The sequence below is a fragment of the Cetorhinus maximus genome, chromosome 20 (genome assembly GCF_964194155.1).
Source record: "Cetorhinus maximus chromosome 20, sCetMax3.hap1.1, whole genome shotgun sequence".
NCBI lineage: Eukaryota > Metazoa > Chordata > Chondrichthyes > Lamniformes > Cetorhinidae > Cetorhinus > Cetorhinus maximus.
Window position 1 is genome coordinate 65,949,236 of NC_135898.1, and position 17,253 is coordinate 65,966,488.

General features: G+C 43.8%; 1 protein-coding gene across 2 annotated transcripts in view; it reads left to right on the top strand.

Annotated features, from left to right (window-relative positions):
- Positions 1-17,253, top strand: part of dock1 (dedicator of cytokinesis 1) — a 667,847-nt gene that overhangs the window by 481,997 nt on the left and 168,597 nt on the right. For both annotated transcript variants that reach the window (XM_078564873.1, XM_078564874.1), the window contains one exon: positions 7,313-7,413. In XM_078564873.1, coding sequence (XP_078420999.1) covers positions 7,313-7,413 — 101 coding nt within the window. The remainder of the gene's footprint in view (positions 1-7,312; positions 7,414-17,253) is intronic.

Below are 17,253 nucleotides of genomic sequence, written 5' to 3' on the forward strand. Positions count from 1 at the left end.
AACGCATAATTTCTGCCAGATTTACACTCAGACCTGCACTCCATCAGTAGCCATGGGCGTGTTCCAGCAGCGGCTAAGCCAGTGGGGAATGGGGCACCTCGACCTCCCCCAGGTGCTCCTGTTCCTCAAGGAGTCGGAGGGCCCCTCTGGCACCCAAAGGTGGTATGCCAGCCACATACCCTGGGTACATCCACCCAGGACACTCCAACGGTGTCTTGCCGCTCCAAATTCCTTTTGCCTGTGACCCCATTGACTTCAGCAGGTCAGGCCGAGGAGCATGCACCTGCCCCAGAGCAGGAGACCCTTAGCAGGCTGGGACCCTCCAGACCTCAGGCCTCCAGAGGATGCCCGTCAAATTAATTTCAGACAGCACAGCATAGCAGTAAGCTGGCTGCCTCCACCTCTGCTGCAGATGTTGGGGCTAAACGTAGATGTGGCTGTAGAGTTAGGAAAATTAAAAAGTTTGGAATGCACAATGATGGCATGGGTGTTCATACACTGTATACAATGTGCACTATTGTAAATATATTTTGCATTTATCCCTCTCCCAAGTCTCAGTTATTGAATGGCTAACTGATGTGATGCAAGGCCCCGTGTTCATTCAAGGGTGCCAAATGACCACCCCGCACCCCCAACCCCCACAAAATATCTCCCATCTTGTCCCACAGTTCCATTAAGTCTCATTCAGTCTCATCACAACGAATCACCTTTAGTTCCACATCAGCGACATGAACAAAGGCTCTTCCTAGATGAAAATGATGGCTGGACATGTAACCCTTGCACCCAGGGCACACATTATGTGACCTCATGAGAATTGCTCATAAAGGTTAGTTATTCTGATGCTGCCGCACTGAAGTCTGTAGTTTATGGATGTTATAAGTATTTATCGTGACCAACATTGGAGTTTTTTCACCCAAGTGCACTTTGCAATGGCCTTTACTTTATGACTGTGAAGTTTTGGTAAAGTAATTAATTTTAGTGGAGCACCATGGCCTTTCATGCCTCCCTGCAGCATCATTTTGACTACACTTTTAAGGCTGAATGTTATTCCTTTATTAGTTCCCACTCTCCCCATGCATGACACTGAGTGATGGAAGTTAGTTCCAATCAGTTATGTTTGACATGCCTGCTAGACGGAAATGAGTGTGTGATGTCAGAGGTGTGTACTCATCCTGATGAAGCCATCTACTTACGTGCGAGGATGTTACTTTGCTCCTGAACGGCTGCTTCATGGAATCCTTCTGTGAAGTCACAGAATGACAATCGACATGGCATTCATTATGACTGTGCACTCAATGCCTTTGGGTTCATAGAAAGGATTGGCCTTTGTGAGATGGACAATTTTGAAGACTGTAATGGTATAAAAACGATGCTCCGTCACATCTCCTGAGTGCTCATCAGTATCCATGAAGGGAGTAAGTTATCATTGACTGCTGTGTCTAACACTGACTGGGCCACATCTCTCCCAAATGCCAAGGCAATGCAGAACATAAACATGGCAGGCTTCCAATGAATGCAGGATAATGAATGCTTGTCAATAATCACACGATGGTCCTGCTAAACCACTCTTTGTGAGGACAACGCTAATATGACTTGCAGGTTTGTGCCCATGCTGTCGTATGGAAGATCATTGTATCCTGATGTCTGGTGGCATCATGGGGCTCAGTATCAAGATGTGACCTCTGCATTAATCATACATGAGATCTGGTGTTTGGAGAGATGGTGTTGCCCAGATGCAGCTCCATCTTGAGACAGTCAAGCACTAAACATTGATGAACATTTTTCCTCTTAGAGTTGTCCTGCTAAGGTGCTGTCACACTGACGTGCATGCATCTATGTGTACAATAGAGTTTCAGCCTCTTCAAGGATACCATGGCCACTGAGTTGCTGGCACCATGGTTGAAAGGACTGCACTGTATAGTTGCTTAAGGATGTGCACTGGTGGAATGCTTATCCCATTCCACAGTGGCCACATGGCTTCTAGGTTACTGTGCCTTCTAAGGATGACCCCATCATTAGGGTTGATGGTGACTTATGCTTCCTCCATGATCATTATGAGATTGATGACCTTTCATGATATGTTGAAGATGACAGTGAAGGTGTAGCTGTCTTCCCTGCATCAAAGCGTGAAGAGAACTACATTTGTAACAACTTGTCTTCATCTTATTCCTCCTGGAATCTTGTAGTTATCCTCAAATATTTCTAGCACCTGGGAGTGACTCAAAATGTACGAGCTGTGTAAGCTCCCTGGGTACCCAGCACAAACATGCATGATCTGCTTTCAGTGATCACAAATTAGCTGGACGCTAGTGAAATCCTTTTCTATTAATGAATCTGACAGGCTGCTGTCAGGGAGCTCTCAAGGCCACATGTATGCAACCAATTGTGCCCTGCACTTGTGGAAAGCCACAGATTGCAGCGAATCCTGCAGCTCTGGCAGCCTGGCTTGTAGAACTGTACAAAATGGTGAGCTGTATTGAAAAGGACAAGGGTCAACTCCCTTGTGCCTTTATGTGTTGTCGATTGTGAGATTCCGCAAAAGCCCCCAGTGGAACTCTAGAAGGATCCACTGACAAAAATCTTCAGTGCAGCAGTAACCTTCAGACCAATTGGCATTGGATGCCCTGCAACTCTGTGCGGCCTGAGTTCCTCACAGAGAGAATGGGGAAAATTTGAGATACCACACTCCTAGACAAGGAAAGGCACCTGCGGCAGTGTCCATGTATGAGCTGTGTCTTCTGTAGAGCCTTGGTCGTGCATCAAAGCGTCTTTATGTATTTGGCCGCTCCTCATCAGCATCTGGGTCTTCCTGGGGCCCCACTGGCTTTCTTTCTTCAGGGCGACTGTCTTCCCTGAGCTGTGCCAATCAGTGTCAGGCCCTTCTTATCCTCATTGTCATCAAAGCTATCGAGAAGGCAGCGTTGCCTGCAGCCTGCATCCGCCACTCCTTGTTTCTGTGAAATGATACAATTGAGCAATCAATGTTAGTTCCCAATGAATTGTCTTCCACCATATACAAGGCAGCTATGCATTCTCCAGCCCTTGACTTTCCATTAGTCTGCACATCGTTGTCCAAGGCCGTCCCTTGCAGGATGATATCAACCTGAAGGACGACAGATGGTTGATTGTTCCCCTCAGGCGTGAATGCACATTCAAAACGAAGGTGTTCATTAGGGTCAAAAGACCCAAGTCCTAGGAGCCACAGTCAGCCTTGTGTTGGTTGTCCTTCAGTAGCCTTTACAACTATGGATACCCAGCCTTGCACTTAGATTCTGACTGCAAGTGTAGTGCCTTGAATGCCACAATTCATCTGGTTCACGAATGTCCTTTAGGGAAGGAAATCTGCGTCCTTACCTGGTCTGGCCTATATGTGACTCCAGACCCACAGCAATGTGGTTGACTTTTAAATGTCCTCTGAACAAGTGCAATTAAGGGTTGGGCAAAAAATGCTGCCCTAGCCAGCGACACCCACATCCCAAGAACAAATAAAAAAAAACAATGCACTAGGAACACGGAGGCTCATTTGGCCCATGCTGCTTCTGTGCTGCAGACCTGGCCATTGATTCTTGGAGCATGCATCCATTCTGATATGCCTCTGTAAGGATCCAATGTCAATTAAGACCATATGCACCACAGCATCTAAACTTAATGGATTGTCGCCAGAATATCACATTTAGAAAAAGAGCCAAACTCATTCATTGTGGATGAGATCCTTGAGTCCAGCACCCAGCTGAACCATGCTTTTCATGGTGTGAGCAAGACAGTTATAAGGTACCACTTCAGTTGGCCAAGATTTGCTATGCTGAACTCCTCCCACACACCCTGAGACGCCTCCCCAACCGATTTTTTTCTAGCTTGTTTTTCAAACTGCCATGTTCTTAGGTGAATGCAAAAATGGTGCCGTTGACTTTTGTGTGTGATAGCAGCTTCCAACCTCCCCCACCACCAAGTTCCTCCCATCCTCCTCCATACTCACCGCCTCCTAATTCCCATTCCTTCTGTCGCTATCCAGCCTCCCCCATTACCCTTGACCCCATCATTATTCATGATGATATTCCTGTCCTCCCCCCAACCTTTTAATGTTGATATCCCCATGCCCTTTGTCGATCTGACCCCTCCCTTCTTGAGGCCACATGCACCCTGCCCTGACAACCAGCCCCCACCCCCCCCAACCATGAGACAATCCAATACCACCCCACCCATGATTTATCGGCTACCAACTTAAAGGATGCAGATGCCTCCCCAGACCATGACTATGCCATCTGCCTAACAGTACCATGCCTCTAACCCCCAGGACCAAAATACTTAGGTAACTGACCACACCATGGTATGCACAACTGTCATTACCCAGAGGATCCTCTCCCTGCCCAAGACCGGGACAAAGACGTGCATACCATGCGGAGCCCTCTAATATGTCATGCACAGCCCCAGAACAGTCTCTTCAATTTTTTTTTAAGAGAATCATTATGCCACAGAAGGAGGCCATTTGACCCATCCATCTCGGCTCCCTGTAGAGCAATCCAGTCAGCCTCATTCCCCCATCTCTATCCCCACAGCCCTGTAAATTTATTTCTCTCGTACCCATCCAATTTCTTTCTGAAATTAAATTGATTGTTTCTGCTTCCACAACCTTCGTGGGCAGCGAGTTCCAAGTCATTACCACTTACTGCATTAAAAATTCTCCCTCACACCCCCTCACCTCTTGCCAAAAACCTTAAATCTGTGTCCCCCAGTCCTTATGCCATCAGCTAATGGGAATGGTTTTTCCTTGTCTATCTTAACTAAACCCATCATAATCAAGGACCGGTTGCATAGACTCGCATACCCTTGAATGTAGAAGATAAAAAGGTGATCTAATTAAGGTGCTTATGCTGATTAAAGGAGTTGATAGGGTCGTTAAATAGAAAATGATTGCTCGGGGGGTGTAGTGTGGATTGGGGGGGGGGGGGGGTTGGGGAGGTAGAGAACAGGGGTGTAGAACCTCAAAATTAGAGCCAGGCCCAGTTCAGGGGTGTTATCAGGATAGACTAGTGGAAATCTGGAGCAATCTCCCCAAAAGTGCCTGGATGTTGGGAGTCAAGTGAAATTTTTTGACCTGATATCCATCAATTTATGTTGGATAAGGGTATTAAGAGATTTGGAGCAAAGGTGGGTAGACAGAGCTGAGATGCAGAACAGCCATGATCGACTGAATGGCGGAGCAAGCTTGATGGGCTGAATGGCCTCCTTCTGTTCATGTGGTTCTATATTTTATAGTAATTGCCAACACTGACCTTAGTTCCTGTAGTGCATACATCTGGCTTATAGATTTTTATGGGCAACTTGCACATCCTCGGGTATAACTTACATGTCCTCGTAAAGCCGTATTTCATGGATTAGAGGATTCGATATCCAATGAATGGAAGCCTTTGGTTTCTCAGCCGTGTCTGATTTTCTACAAGTGGCTTCTGACTCGACCACTTTCTCATTCTTATTCTGTAAAGAGAAAATGCCCCCAACAGTATGACCTCAGCCCCAGGACAGTCTCTTCAATATATCCCGACAGCGTGGCCTCAGCCCCAGGACAGCCTCTTCAATATATCCCAACAGCGAGGCCTCAGCCCCAGGACAGCCTCTTCAATATATCCCAACAGCGTGACCTCAGCCCCAGGACAGTCTCTTCAATATGTCCCGACAGCGTGACCTCAGCCCCAGGACAGTCTCTTCAATATATCCCAACAGCGTGACCTCAGCCCCAGGACAGTCTCTTCAATATATCCCAACAGCGTGGCCTCAGCCCCAGGACAGTCTCTTCAATATATCCCAACAGCGTGGCCTCAGCCCCAGGACAGCCTCTTCAATATGTCCCGACAGTGTGGCCTCAGCCCCAGGACAGTCTCTTCAATATATCCCAACAGCGTGGCCTCAGCCCCAGGACAGCCTCTTCAATATGTCCCGACAGTGTGGCCTCAGCCCCAGGACAGCCTCTTCAATATGTCCCGACAGTGTGGCCTCAGCCCCAGGACAGTCCCTGACTCCTCCTTGGACAGTCTTTTAACTCTTGCCCCAGGACAGTCTTTCACTGCACTCATCTCCCTGAGGGTAAGTGCTGCCTCAGGGAGATCGGCTCCACATTTAAACATGGTAAAGGTAAAGGAAACAAAATTTCCCTGACATGCCCCCTCATGTGACACAGCCCGTGGATGAGGTTTCCAGCTTTTTCTGAAGCCCGCCAGGGCTCCCGGCCTGCCTACCAACCCTAAGCAGGTCCATTAATGAGGTTAATGACTTTGTCAATGGCCTCAATAGGCCATTGACAGGTCGGCAGGTGCATAGCTGATTCGGCTGTGCCCCCACCCACCTGAAAATTGAAATGATGCGGGGTGACATCGGGAGTTCTGCCCAACGTCATCCCGCGTCATTTTACGTGTCGGCGAACTCGCTCACTGACCTAAAGATCCTCGCCCATGTTTAACTGCACGTTTGTGGATGTTCGAGTTTGCTATCCTGTTTACTCCTTAATAATAATGAACGCTGATAGCTTCACTGTTAATTAAACCACATAATCCGGGCTATTATAAATATGATTCCACTGATGATAATCCATGAAATCCAAATTAACATTTACCATCAATCTGCACCTGGGGCAGAATTTTGCCCTTGGCGTGCAGGATCAGTGAGGGTGGTTGGGAAGCCGACTGCTGCCACGATCGACAGTGCACCGCGATTTCACACTGGCGGGCCTTACACGAGCAGCAGCACTGAGCGCCGCCTGTGGGGGGGCTAGTGTGAGCAGGCCTAGCGCGAACTTTGCGCATGCGTGCGAGAGAACACTGAATAATCTCCCTGAGGCAGCTCTGCGCCTGAAGATGATATTGAAAAAATTAATAAAGAACAAAAAAATGTCAAAAAACATGTCTCGTCATGTGACTCTGTAAAATTTTTATTTTATTTTTATTTGCTTTAGGAAACCTCGTCCTGCCTGTGGATGAGGGTTCCTAAAAAGTGCAACGGCCACTTGGCCTTTTCGCCTGCCCACCAACCATAAGTGGTGAGTGGAACAGCATAAATTTGAATTTAATTACCTTTTTAATGGCCTTAATAGGCGCTTTAATTGTCGGTGAGCGTGCTGCTGACTCTCGCTGTGCGCCCGCCGACAAAATATCACAGGACTACACAATGACGTCCGGACACTCACCCGACATCATCGCACGTCATTTTACACTTGGCCGGATTGGCCATGTGCCCGCCCACCAACCTTAATATTCTGCCCTTGGTTTGACTGATGGTTTTATGTTTCTAACTTACTTTCTGTTTGCTGTCTAATTTACAGTTATGGAACAACTACTTTCACCTCGCTGTTGCTTTTCTCACTCAAGAATCGCTTCAGTTGGAGAACTTCTCCAGTGCAAAACGTGCCAAAATAATCAGCAAGTAAGTGAATGATTCCAATCTCATGATAAAAAGATTCCTTAGAACCTTGTCCAGTTTTCTCTTTGTAAAGGAAATGTTTACCGCTTCTACAATTTGAACAATTGGTATCACTGCACCTGTATGTATACTTTTTTCTGTTGCATGTTCATGAAATTTTGCATTTAATAAATCGTGAAATTGCAAACTTAAATCAACCTACAATAGGAAGATTATTATGAAATTGTGAAAGACAAAAATAAACTTGGTTACCTTGCAGAGAAAAGTTCTTCCATTGGAGGATGAGCATCCCCTTTTATAATACTACAGCGGATTAAATTTTGTGACCAACTGCCAATCAGAATTCCTGTTCAGAATTTCCATGTGCATTTGAGCACAATTCATACATTGCAGAGCTCAGGATGGGCCTTACTATGGATAAAGGTACACCTGAATCATGGACATACATCTCCCCAATTTCTAAATAAATCACAATCAAGGCTTAATTGTGTTTTATTGGACCTGTTATTTCTCTCTAGCATCTGTTATATCAGACATCTGCTCCCTTCTGGTCGTCTTAAATTGGTCAGACCTGAGCCTGCAAAGCCATAAAATTGAGATGGGTACTGCCATTTGCAGACCTATTCTTGCAGTTTTTCCTCAGAGTGACAGAAGGGTATGCAACGAAGCTGGTGTTCAGCCTTAACTTGCAATTTATTCCGGTCATAAGGTTTGAAGGTGCCAGTAAGCAAGGAAACAGAGGCCTGCAAAGTAAGCCCTATAATTTGCTGACCCTCTCAGCTGGGAATAAGGAAATTATTTAATTTTAGCATTTGGAGCCTCCCCACTCATCTTCGGGTCTAGAGGCCTTCTAACTGCTGTTGAGGAACAGCAATCAGAAGGGACAAGCCACTCTGCCTATCTTCCAGCTCTGCTACCCAAGGCAAGATCCTTCTGTGGGCTGTTGTCCTGGGTGTGCAACCAGGTTAGGCAAATGACCCAAGAGTATGTGTTCTAAGTTCTGGACAATACAGAGTAAATGGTGAGAAGGAATATCAGCACCTTTAAGGCTTTATATGCCTAGAGAAATTACTAAATTAGCACCAGAATAGTAAAATATAGTAAAATTTATTATGGTCTTGACAATCTGGCATACTGATTTGATTCCATGCCTTCTCTATCTTCAAGTATAAAAATTAAACGGAAAGCATTTTCAAACCTTTAAATTCATATTTGATGTCAGATGTATTGTGGGATATTCTCATAAATTAAGTCAATTTCAGTGCTCAGAGCTGTACCATAAGCTGGGCAAAGCTACACAAAGTATTGTGTAATTGGTTTGCTGTTGGCTTGGAGTTATTCTCAAATTGTTCTGATTTTTTTTTCAGCTCAGTAAAAGCTATCAGGAATAATAAGGTCTTATGCTATTGTTTGGGACTGAAAGTAATCATTTCTGTCCCTGTGTGTGTGTGCTGTGAATGTGCAACAATAAGTGAGGAATCAGTTTAGATAACTAGCTACATAAGCTTGCTGTGAACTCCATTACATGTTACTTACTGCTGCAGGTAACTTAGTGAAGGAGAGGAGAATCATTTCAGTTTTGGCATTTTTATTTTTTTTTCTAGTGTTCGTTCTTTCTTTCTCACCTTTCATGAATATGGTAACTTATGCTAGGCTACAGCTCAAAGGCTCTAGCGCATGCTTAGTGTGTTACCCAAAAAGCCACTTATGTGTGAGTTCAGACCATGAGCATTGGTATAGTTTTTGACAACGCTGGAAACCTGTCTTTACCTGATATCAAAAACATGCACAGTTTCATTGACAAAAGCAGTGGATCGTGAGCAGCAGCAAAAACCTAACTGAGACAAAGTATAATGTTCACCACTGCCCCAGATGCCAGTCTCCAGCCAAATTGAATCACTCCACATGATATCTAGAAACGCTGAGTACACTGGATACAGTGAATGCCATCCCTACCCAAAATTTTTGACATTTTTTATTCAGATGTGCTCAAAAACGATCAGCAATCATTTGACATCAAATATCATAATTTGGAATGAGTTTTGCTTGCACTCAACATTTTGCCATCTTTGACATCAAATGTGATCAAATGGCAAAGGCTCTCTAAGGCGTTGAGTGCACTCAAAATTATCCAATGCGTTCAAAGGTGGCAAATGCACTCAGCAACCTGCATTGAAAATACTGGGAAATTAATTATTATCTGAATTTATTCAGTTTCTTCATTGAGTCCAAAAGATCTTTCCATCATACATGATTCAAAATGCTACCAGATCCCCATCAGTTTTTAATTTTAGTCTCCGGATCTATATTTTCCACACCCCAAAACTCCCCCTTCCCACGGTCTCAGGATCCAAACACTTTCTCCCATGCACCCCCCCACCCCCACCCCCGTCCCGCAACGTCCCCCCGCTCCCATCCTCAGGGTCTAAACTCTACTCCCACCCCGGTCTCAGGGTCTAAACTCTGCCACCCCCTCCACTCTCCAAACTCTCAGCCTGCCTCTCTCCTTCTAGCCTCCAAACTCTTCACCTCCCTCCAATCACTAAACCCTGTCCACCCACCCCTCCAATCTCCAAACCCTGTCCACATCCTCTCTCCCTTCAGTCTCCGAGCCCTTCCCCTCCCCTGCTAGGTTTTACTTCATTGTATTGGATTTAGTTAATACCTCACAGTGGCAAGGTAACCTCCCACACCTTATCGTCTACTGTCTTCCCTCAGTTGATGAATCAGTACTCGTTCATGTTGAACACCGCTTAGAAGAAGCACTTAGGGTAGCAAGGGCACAGAATGTACACTGGGTGGGGAATTTCAATGGCTTGGTGGCATGACTACTAATCAAGCTGGGTGAGTCCCAAAGGATATGGCTGCCAGACTGAGCAAAATCTAATTGATGTCACAGTAGCATCTGTTCATGCCAGTATTGGTAGGAATAACCTTGAGTGAAGTCCCATCTTCACAGTGAGGACACCCTCCATTGTTTTGTGTGGCACTTCACAATGCTAAATATGATGGATTCTGGGCATCCATGAGGCACTACGGAAGCAGTAGCAGAATTGTAATCCACCATAATCTGTAACCTCATGGCTAGACATATCCCCAACTCTACCATTGCCATCAAGGCGACCAATCGGAATTCAATGATGAGTGTAGAAGAAACAGGACGAGGCACACCTGAAAATGAGGTGCCAACCTGGTGAAGCTACATGCGTGCTGAACAGTGGAAGCAGCATGCTACAGATAAAGCCACACGATCACACTGTTATGATCCTGGACCAGACCATCAAGTTATTGTTAAGATCCAGTTAGGGACCAATAACGTTTTGTTTAAAGCAGACAAAAGTTTGAGAGTCAAGACACTTGCTAATTGAATAAAGCCACGAAATTCCACGGGTTTAGAACAAAAATGAACTTTACTGGTTCGAGGTCATTCACCCACCCAGCCCCTCACTCTTTCACCCACCCACTCTCTCAAGGTCAGAAAGATGAAGCAATTTACAATATTTATCTATATTTTAACATTCAGGTAAATATGAGATACATGTGAATTAACAGGCAAACTGTGGTCGAGCTTACCACATGACACAAAAAATGGCAGACGCGACCAAGACGGAGAGTCCATGGATTTCTCAAAAACCCACCCAGACATCAGTAAACACTGTAATTCAACCAATCTCATGGAATCTCTCTCTCTTACTAGGAATTCTAGTCTTCACCTTTGAAGTTTTAGCCTGGGAATCCTCTCCAAAAGTCGCTCCAACTCGGATGGCTTCAACAACGTCTCACTCGCAGGCTTTCAATCTCACCCCCTAAGATTCTGTTCCCCTGGATTCCTGAGTATGAACTCAAGCACCAACTCACATGCACAATTTCAGCTTTTCGGATGTGCTGAGCAGAACGCTACTACTTTCACCCCAATAGCCCCCAGCACAGATTCACAAACCTTCCGCAGCCTTCTCGGATTTTCAGGGCTTTTCCTGAGCCCTCTTCGATTGCCAAGGCTTCCACTGAGCTGCAGCCGTTTTCCTACTTTTTCACTTAACTGGGACCTCTCCCTGTTCCCTCTCCCTTTGGGCACAGTCCCAGTCTGCGCATGCCGAGGTCTGTCAGGATTTGGTGTTCCTGATCTCCCGCTCCCCAACGAGGTAAGTAGTTTTCATTACAACAATGTATCAGATCAAAGCTTTGCAATCCTTTACTTCTAATCGTAAATATTGATGGACAATTAACAAGAGGAGGATGAGTTGCCAATGAACATTCCCATTCTTAACAATGGTGGAGTGCAAAAGACAGGTGAAAGCATTCGTAACCATCTTCAATCGGGGTGCCGATTGGGTGATGCATCTCAGCCTCCTCCTGAGGTCCCTGTGTTCACAGATGCCAGTCTTCAGCTGATTTGATTCACTCCCAATAATATCAAGAAATGGCTGAGTGCTTTGGATACAGCAAATGCTATGGACCATACTAACATCCCAGCTGTAGTGCTAAACATTTGTGCTCCAGAAGTAGTCACACTGCTAGAAAAGCTGTACCAGGACATGTACAACACTGGCATCTACCTGACAAAGTCCAAAACTGCCCAGGCATTTCCTTTCCATAAAATGTAGAACAAATCCAACCCAGCCAATTACTACCCCATCAGCCTACTCTTGACCTGAGCAAAGTAATGGAAGGGTGTCATCTATCAACCAGCACTTAGTAACAAATGACCTGCTAGCCAATACTTAGTTTGGGTCCCACCAGGACCATGCAGCCCCAGACCTCATTCCAGCGTTGGTTCAAACATGGACAAAAGAGCTGCATTCCAGAGAATATGGTGAGAGTGACTGCTGCAGATATCAAAGCAGCATTTGACCAAGCGTGGCTTCAAGGATTCTTAGTAAAATTGAATTAATTGACATCAGGGAAAATGCTCCACTGGCTGGCTCATACCTAGCACAGAGGAAGATGGTTGGGGTTGTTGGAGACCAGTCATCTCAACCTCCTACACATTGCTGCAGGAATTCTTCAGGCAGTGTCCTAGATCCAACCATCTTTAGCTGCTGCATCAATGATGTTCCCTCCACCATGAAATCAGAAGTGGGTACAGTCGTTGATGATTGCACAGTGTTCAGTTCCATTTGCAATTCCTCAGATACTGAAGCAATCCTGAGCCCATATGCAGCAAGACCTGGACAACTTCCTAATTTGGGCTGATAAGTGGCGAGTAACATTTGCATCACACAAGTGCCAGGCAATGACCATCTCTAACAAGAAAGAGAATCTAATCACACCCCTTTGACATTCAATTGCATTAGTATCATCAAATCCCTCACCATCAACATTATTTGAGTTGTCATTGACCAGAAACATAATTGGACCTGCCACATACTGTGGCTACAAGAATAGGTTAGAGTCTGGGTATTCTGCAGCAATGATTCACCACCTGAATCCCCAAAGCCTTCCCAATATCTTCAGGGCACAAGTCAGGAGTGTGATGGAATATTCTCCATTTGACTGGATGTGTGTAGCTCCAATACTTGAGAAACTTAATACAGTTCTGGAAAAATAAAGCCACTTGATCAGAACTCCATCCACCACATAAATCTTCACTGGTGCAGCATGGCTGCATTGTGTACCATCTGCAAAGTGTACTGCAGCAACTTGACTGTGGTTCATTGACAGCACCTCTCAAAGTACCCGTGATCTCTACCACTTAGAACAACAAGGGCAACAGGTGCAGAGTGTCACCACCACCTGCAAGTTCTCCTGCAAGTCACATAACATCCTGACTTGGAGATATAATGCTGTTCATTATTAAATCAAAATCCTAGAACTCCCTATCTAACCATACTGTGCGTGTACCTACACCACAGGTATTGCAGCAGTTCAAGATGATGCTCAGCACCACCTTCTCAAATTGAGGATGGGCAATAAATATTGGCCTTGTCAATACCCACATCCCATGAATGAAGAAATAAAAAAAACTTTGCTCAAATGACAATGTCCCACAATTGCAATAATCAACAATTTTCGAATGCAACAGTCTGCATTTTCAAACTGTGATATCATTTGGGCTAAATAGTAAAACTATGCTTCATCTGTCGTAAGTACAGCAGCAGCTTTTCCAAATAACTTCCCACTGAAGCCCCAGCCTTCAGCACCCTGTAGTGCTTCTTGCTGCAGTTTTACTCAATTCCTTTCCAGGCCTGCTCCAGAAATCCTTTCCTCCATCCACTTTATTCTGCGTTCAATGAGCCAGAAACCAAATCTGGGACCTTCTGGCACATAGGGCTTTATATTTATATATGTTTATATTTAAAGGCATGGTGCCTTTACCTCCTAGGCCATGGGAAAGCTCAAGTGTGTGTTTTGTGTCGGATGTTTTAAACCTTATATCCACCACTACAACATGATTTAAAAATTAGTTTAAAAGTTCTGCAAAATAATAACAAATACTCCTCATTTTTATCTATTTCACTTACCAGAAAGGACACCTAGTACCCAAAACATTAACACATTGACAAATCAGCTGAGTTGAGACTGCGCATTAATGTCATTATATTCGAACTCCTGGAAAAGATTAGCTTTTATTGAAAACAACTTTCCTACAATAACTTCATTTACAAATAAAAACAGCAGAAAACCTGAGAATTTCAACCTCTGTACAGTACCTGCTGCCAACCGGTCTGGAAGACAAATTTTGAGGGTTGAATTATGGTAATTTGAGGGATAAAGTTAATGTTTTTGTAATGAGACATCAGATAGTTATCAGGTAGAACTCAGTCAGCCTTGGTGGCACAATACTTTCATAGACATTAAAGATGGCAGCTGAAAAGGGTTAATGCTCTGTGGATTTGTACTGTAACAAAATCCATTTTTAATCTATTAGAAGTTGTCAGACAAGGAAAACAGATATTCTTCCAAGCTTAATGAGACATCATCTGTGTGCCAGCATGAATGAAGAGTACAATGGTTCATCGCAGAACAAAAATAGCCTAAGAAGACAGCTGTCAACATATATACAAAAAAATTAGGTCAACAGACATGAAATCTATTAAATCAACTTCCATAGTTTCCTGTCCAGCCAAATCAATTGCTATATAAATCTGCTGAACTTTGTGTCTTTTGATTAAATCGTGTTACATCTTAAATCCTTTTTTCCTATTAAGTAAAAGAGGCCCAGTCAGCTTAACTGTCAAAATATATTATATACTGTGTATTAATGGGGTAACTGCATATCTTTAATCCAGTTGCTTCCCCATGTGAGAAATACAGCTGAAGTTATACCTCACAATTTCTTCATTTTTTTTTACTGTAGTAAAACAAGATTTGTACACCAAATTCAATTTGTTGAAGTTGAATTTCATGCCCCCAAAAGGTTGCTAGGATAAGAAGAGGAAAATCTGACAGGTTCCCACCATCTACTAAAAGTGGAGATCAGATGAGAACAATTCAGGCTGAATTGTTTTTCCCCCGTTCAAGCATGTACTGACATTCTAGTGCTAATTTTAAAGGCCAACTCCTTACTCCAACACTGATCCCTTGTTCTAGACTCCCCAGCCAGGGGAAACATCCTCCCAGCATTTTACCTGTCAAGCCCCTCAAAAATTTTATATATTTCACTGAGATCACCTGTCATTCTTCTGAACTCTATCTAATATCGGCGTAGTCTACTCCATCCTTCCTAATAAGACAATCCCCTCATTCCAGCAATCAGTCTAGTGAACCTTCATTTCACTTTCTCCAAGGCAGGGTTCCCAAAGTCTGGTACGTGTGCAGCTGGGGCTACAGGAGACTCTCTGGGGAGTACAAGAGAGAATTGTCTGATAGTAGGTTTAATGTATAATGTAAACAATGAACCATTTTATCCTCTTTTTTTAATTCATTTTCTTGTGTTGTGTATGTATATAGAAATAAAAAGTTAGGAGACTTCCTGGTGGATGTTTGTTCTGTCATTCGTGGCCCAGGAATGACCAGGCAGGTTTGTCGCAATGGGACAGGTCTCAGTGCTATTAGCCGTCAGTGACCCCTCAGCACACTCTTTGAGCTTCCCAGCATGGACCGGAAGTCTCTACGGAGGACTCATCCTCTCCCAAACTACTTGGAGCCGGCAGGATCACCTGGAGCAATGCACCATCTGGAAGGGGGAAAAAATCACATGCACATACCTGTAAATTTTCTTTTTTTTTGCCTGGAGGACTGAGACGAGCCATCAATCACTAACGCTTTCCTGAAAGTGTGAAACTCACAGCTGGAGATGGACTTGCAGGGTCTGGAAGGACGGGGGTCAATTGCACCAGACCACAGGACTCAACCACCAACCATAAACCTTGGGAGGTACCCTTGGCTCTAGGCTGACTCCTCTGAGGAAGCTAGAAATCATTGTCCACCCCCGCTGCAGCGTGTTCCTACACCCAAGAGAAGACTGGTTACCCTGGGAACCCAACCCTGATTGGCACAAAGGAGTCAGGAAGGCTGGATAGTTCCTGGTACTGAGATGTGGAGTGAGACTCTGCTTAAAACTTCATCGATATAGGTGGGAAATTAAGAGTTTTCATTTTTTAAAAAATATCTAATTCTCTATCACAGAATCAGAAAATCTAAATATCATTTAACACTCATTAATGAAATGTATTATTTACATTTTATATAAATGTGTGCATTATGTCACCAACTTTTAAAGGAGCATGTCTTGATGAAAAAGCTTCAATTGATTTGTGCGCGGGTATAACACAATAATCTGAATACCAAATTCATATAAAGAGTTTGCATTCCTATAGTGCCTTTAACATAAAGAAAAACATTTCCAAAGTGACTTCACAAATGGAAGTTGGCAGGATAAGAATGCCAGTCATGGAGGGAGAGATTAGTTGGTGGTGACCAAAATCTGGCCAAGATTTTGAGAATGCATTTAAAGGAGCAGTGACTGGTGGACATGCAGAGGAGCTTAGGGGAAAAGTGAAGCTAATGTGTAGAAAGCAATTACAACTATCAGCTATCACTCTAAACATTATGCAGCTATACTCAAGAAAACAATCTCATCAGCCATATTAATGGAAATCCATTGTTTAAGTTATATATGTGTATTATAATTTGTACATTTTGTACAATGTTTCAACATTAACGAGGTTAAAATATTAAACCAGTTTGTTGTTAGGCCTCCGTGGGAAACTATATTTCTGTAAGAGGGTAAAAAATAAGTAAAGGTTGGCAACCACTTCTCTAAGGCAAGCATATCCTTCCTTCGGTGAAGAGACCAAAACTGTATTCTGTACTACAGGTGTTATCTCACCAAGGCCCTCTATAATTGTAGTAAGACTTCTTTATTCTTATATTTCATCCCTTTATAATAAAGGCTAACATACTATTTGCTTTCCTAATTGCTTGCTGTGCCTGCATGTTAACTTCTGTGATTCATGTATAATGACACCAAGATCTCTCTGAATATGAGCATTTTCCAGTCTCTCACCATTTAAAAAAAAAATCTTTTTTATCTTGCTTCCAAAGTGGGTAACTTCACACATTCCTACATTATATTACATCTCCATGTTCTTGCTCACTCACTTAACCTATCTGTATCCCTTTACTGCCTATACTTTATGTCTTCCTCAAAGCTTATGTTCCCATCTAATTTTGTATCTTCAGCAATCTCGGATACATTATAAGCAGTTCCCTAATCTAAATCATTGATATAGATTATAAATAGCTGAGGCCCAAGCACTGATCTTTGTGACACCTTGCCAACTTGAAAGTGACCCATTTATTCCTAATCATCTTGTCTCTTTGTTAACCAATCCTCAATCCATGTTAATATAATACCCAACCCCATGAGTCCTAAACCTGTGTGGTGCATTATCGAATGCT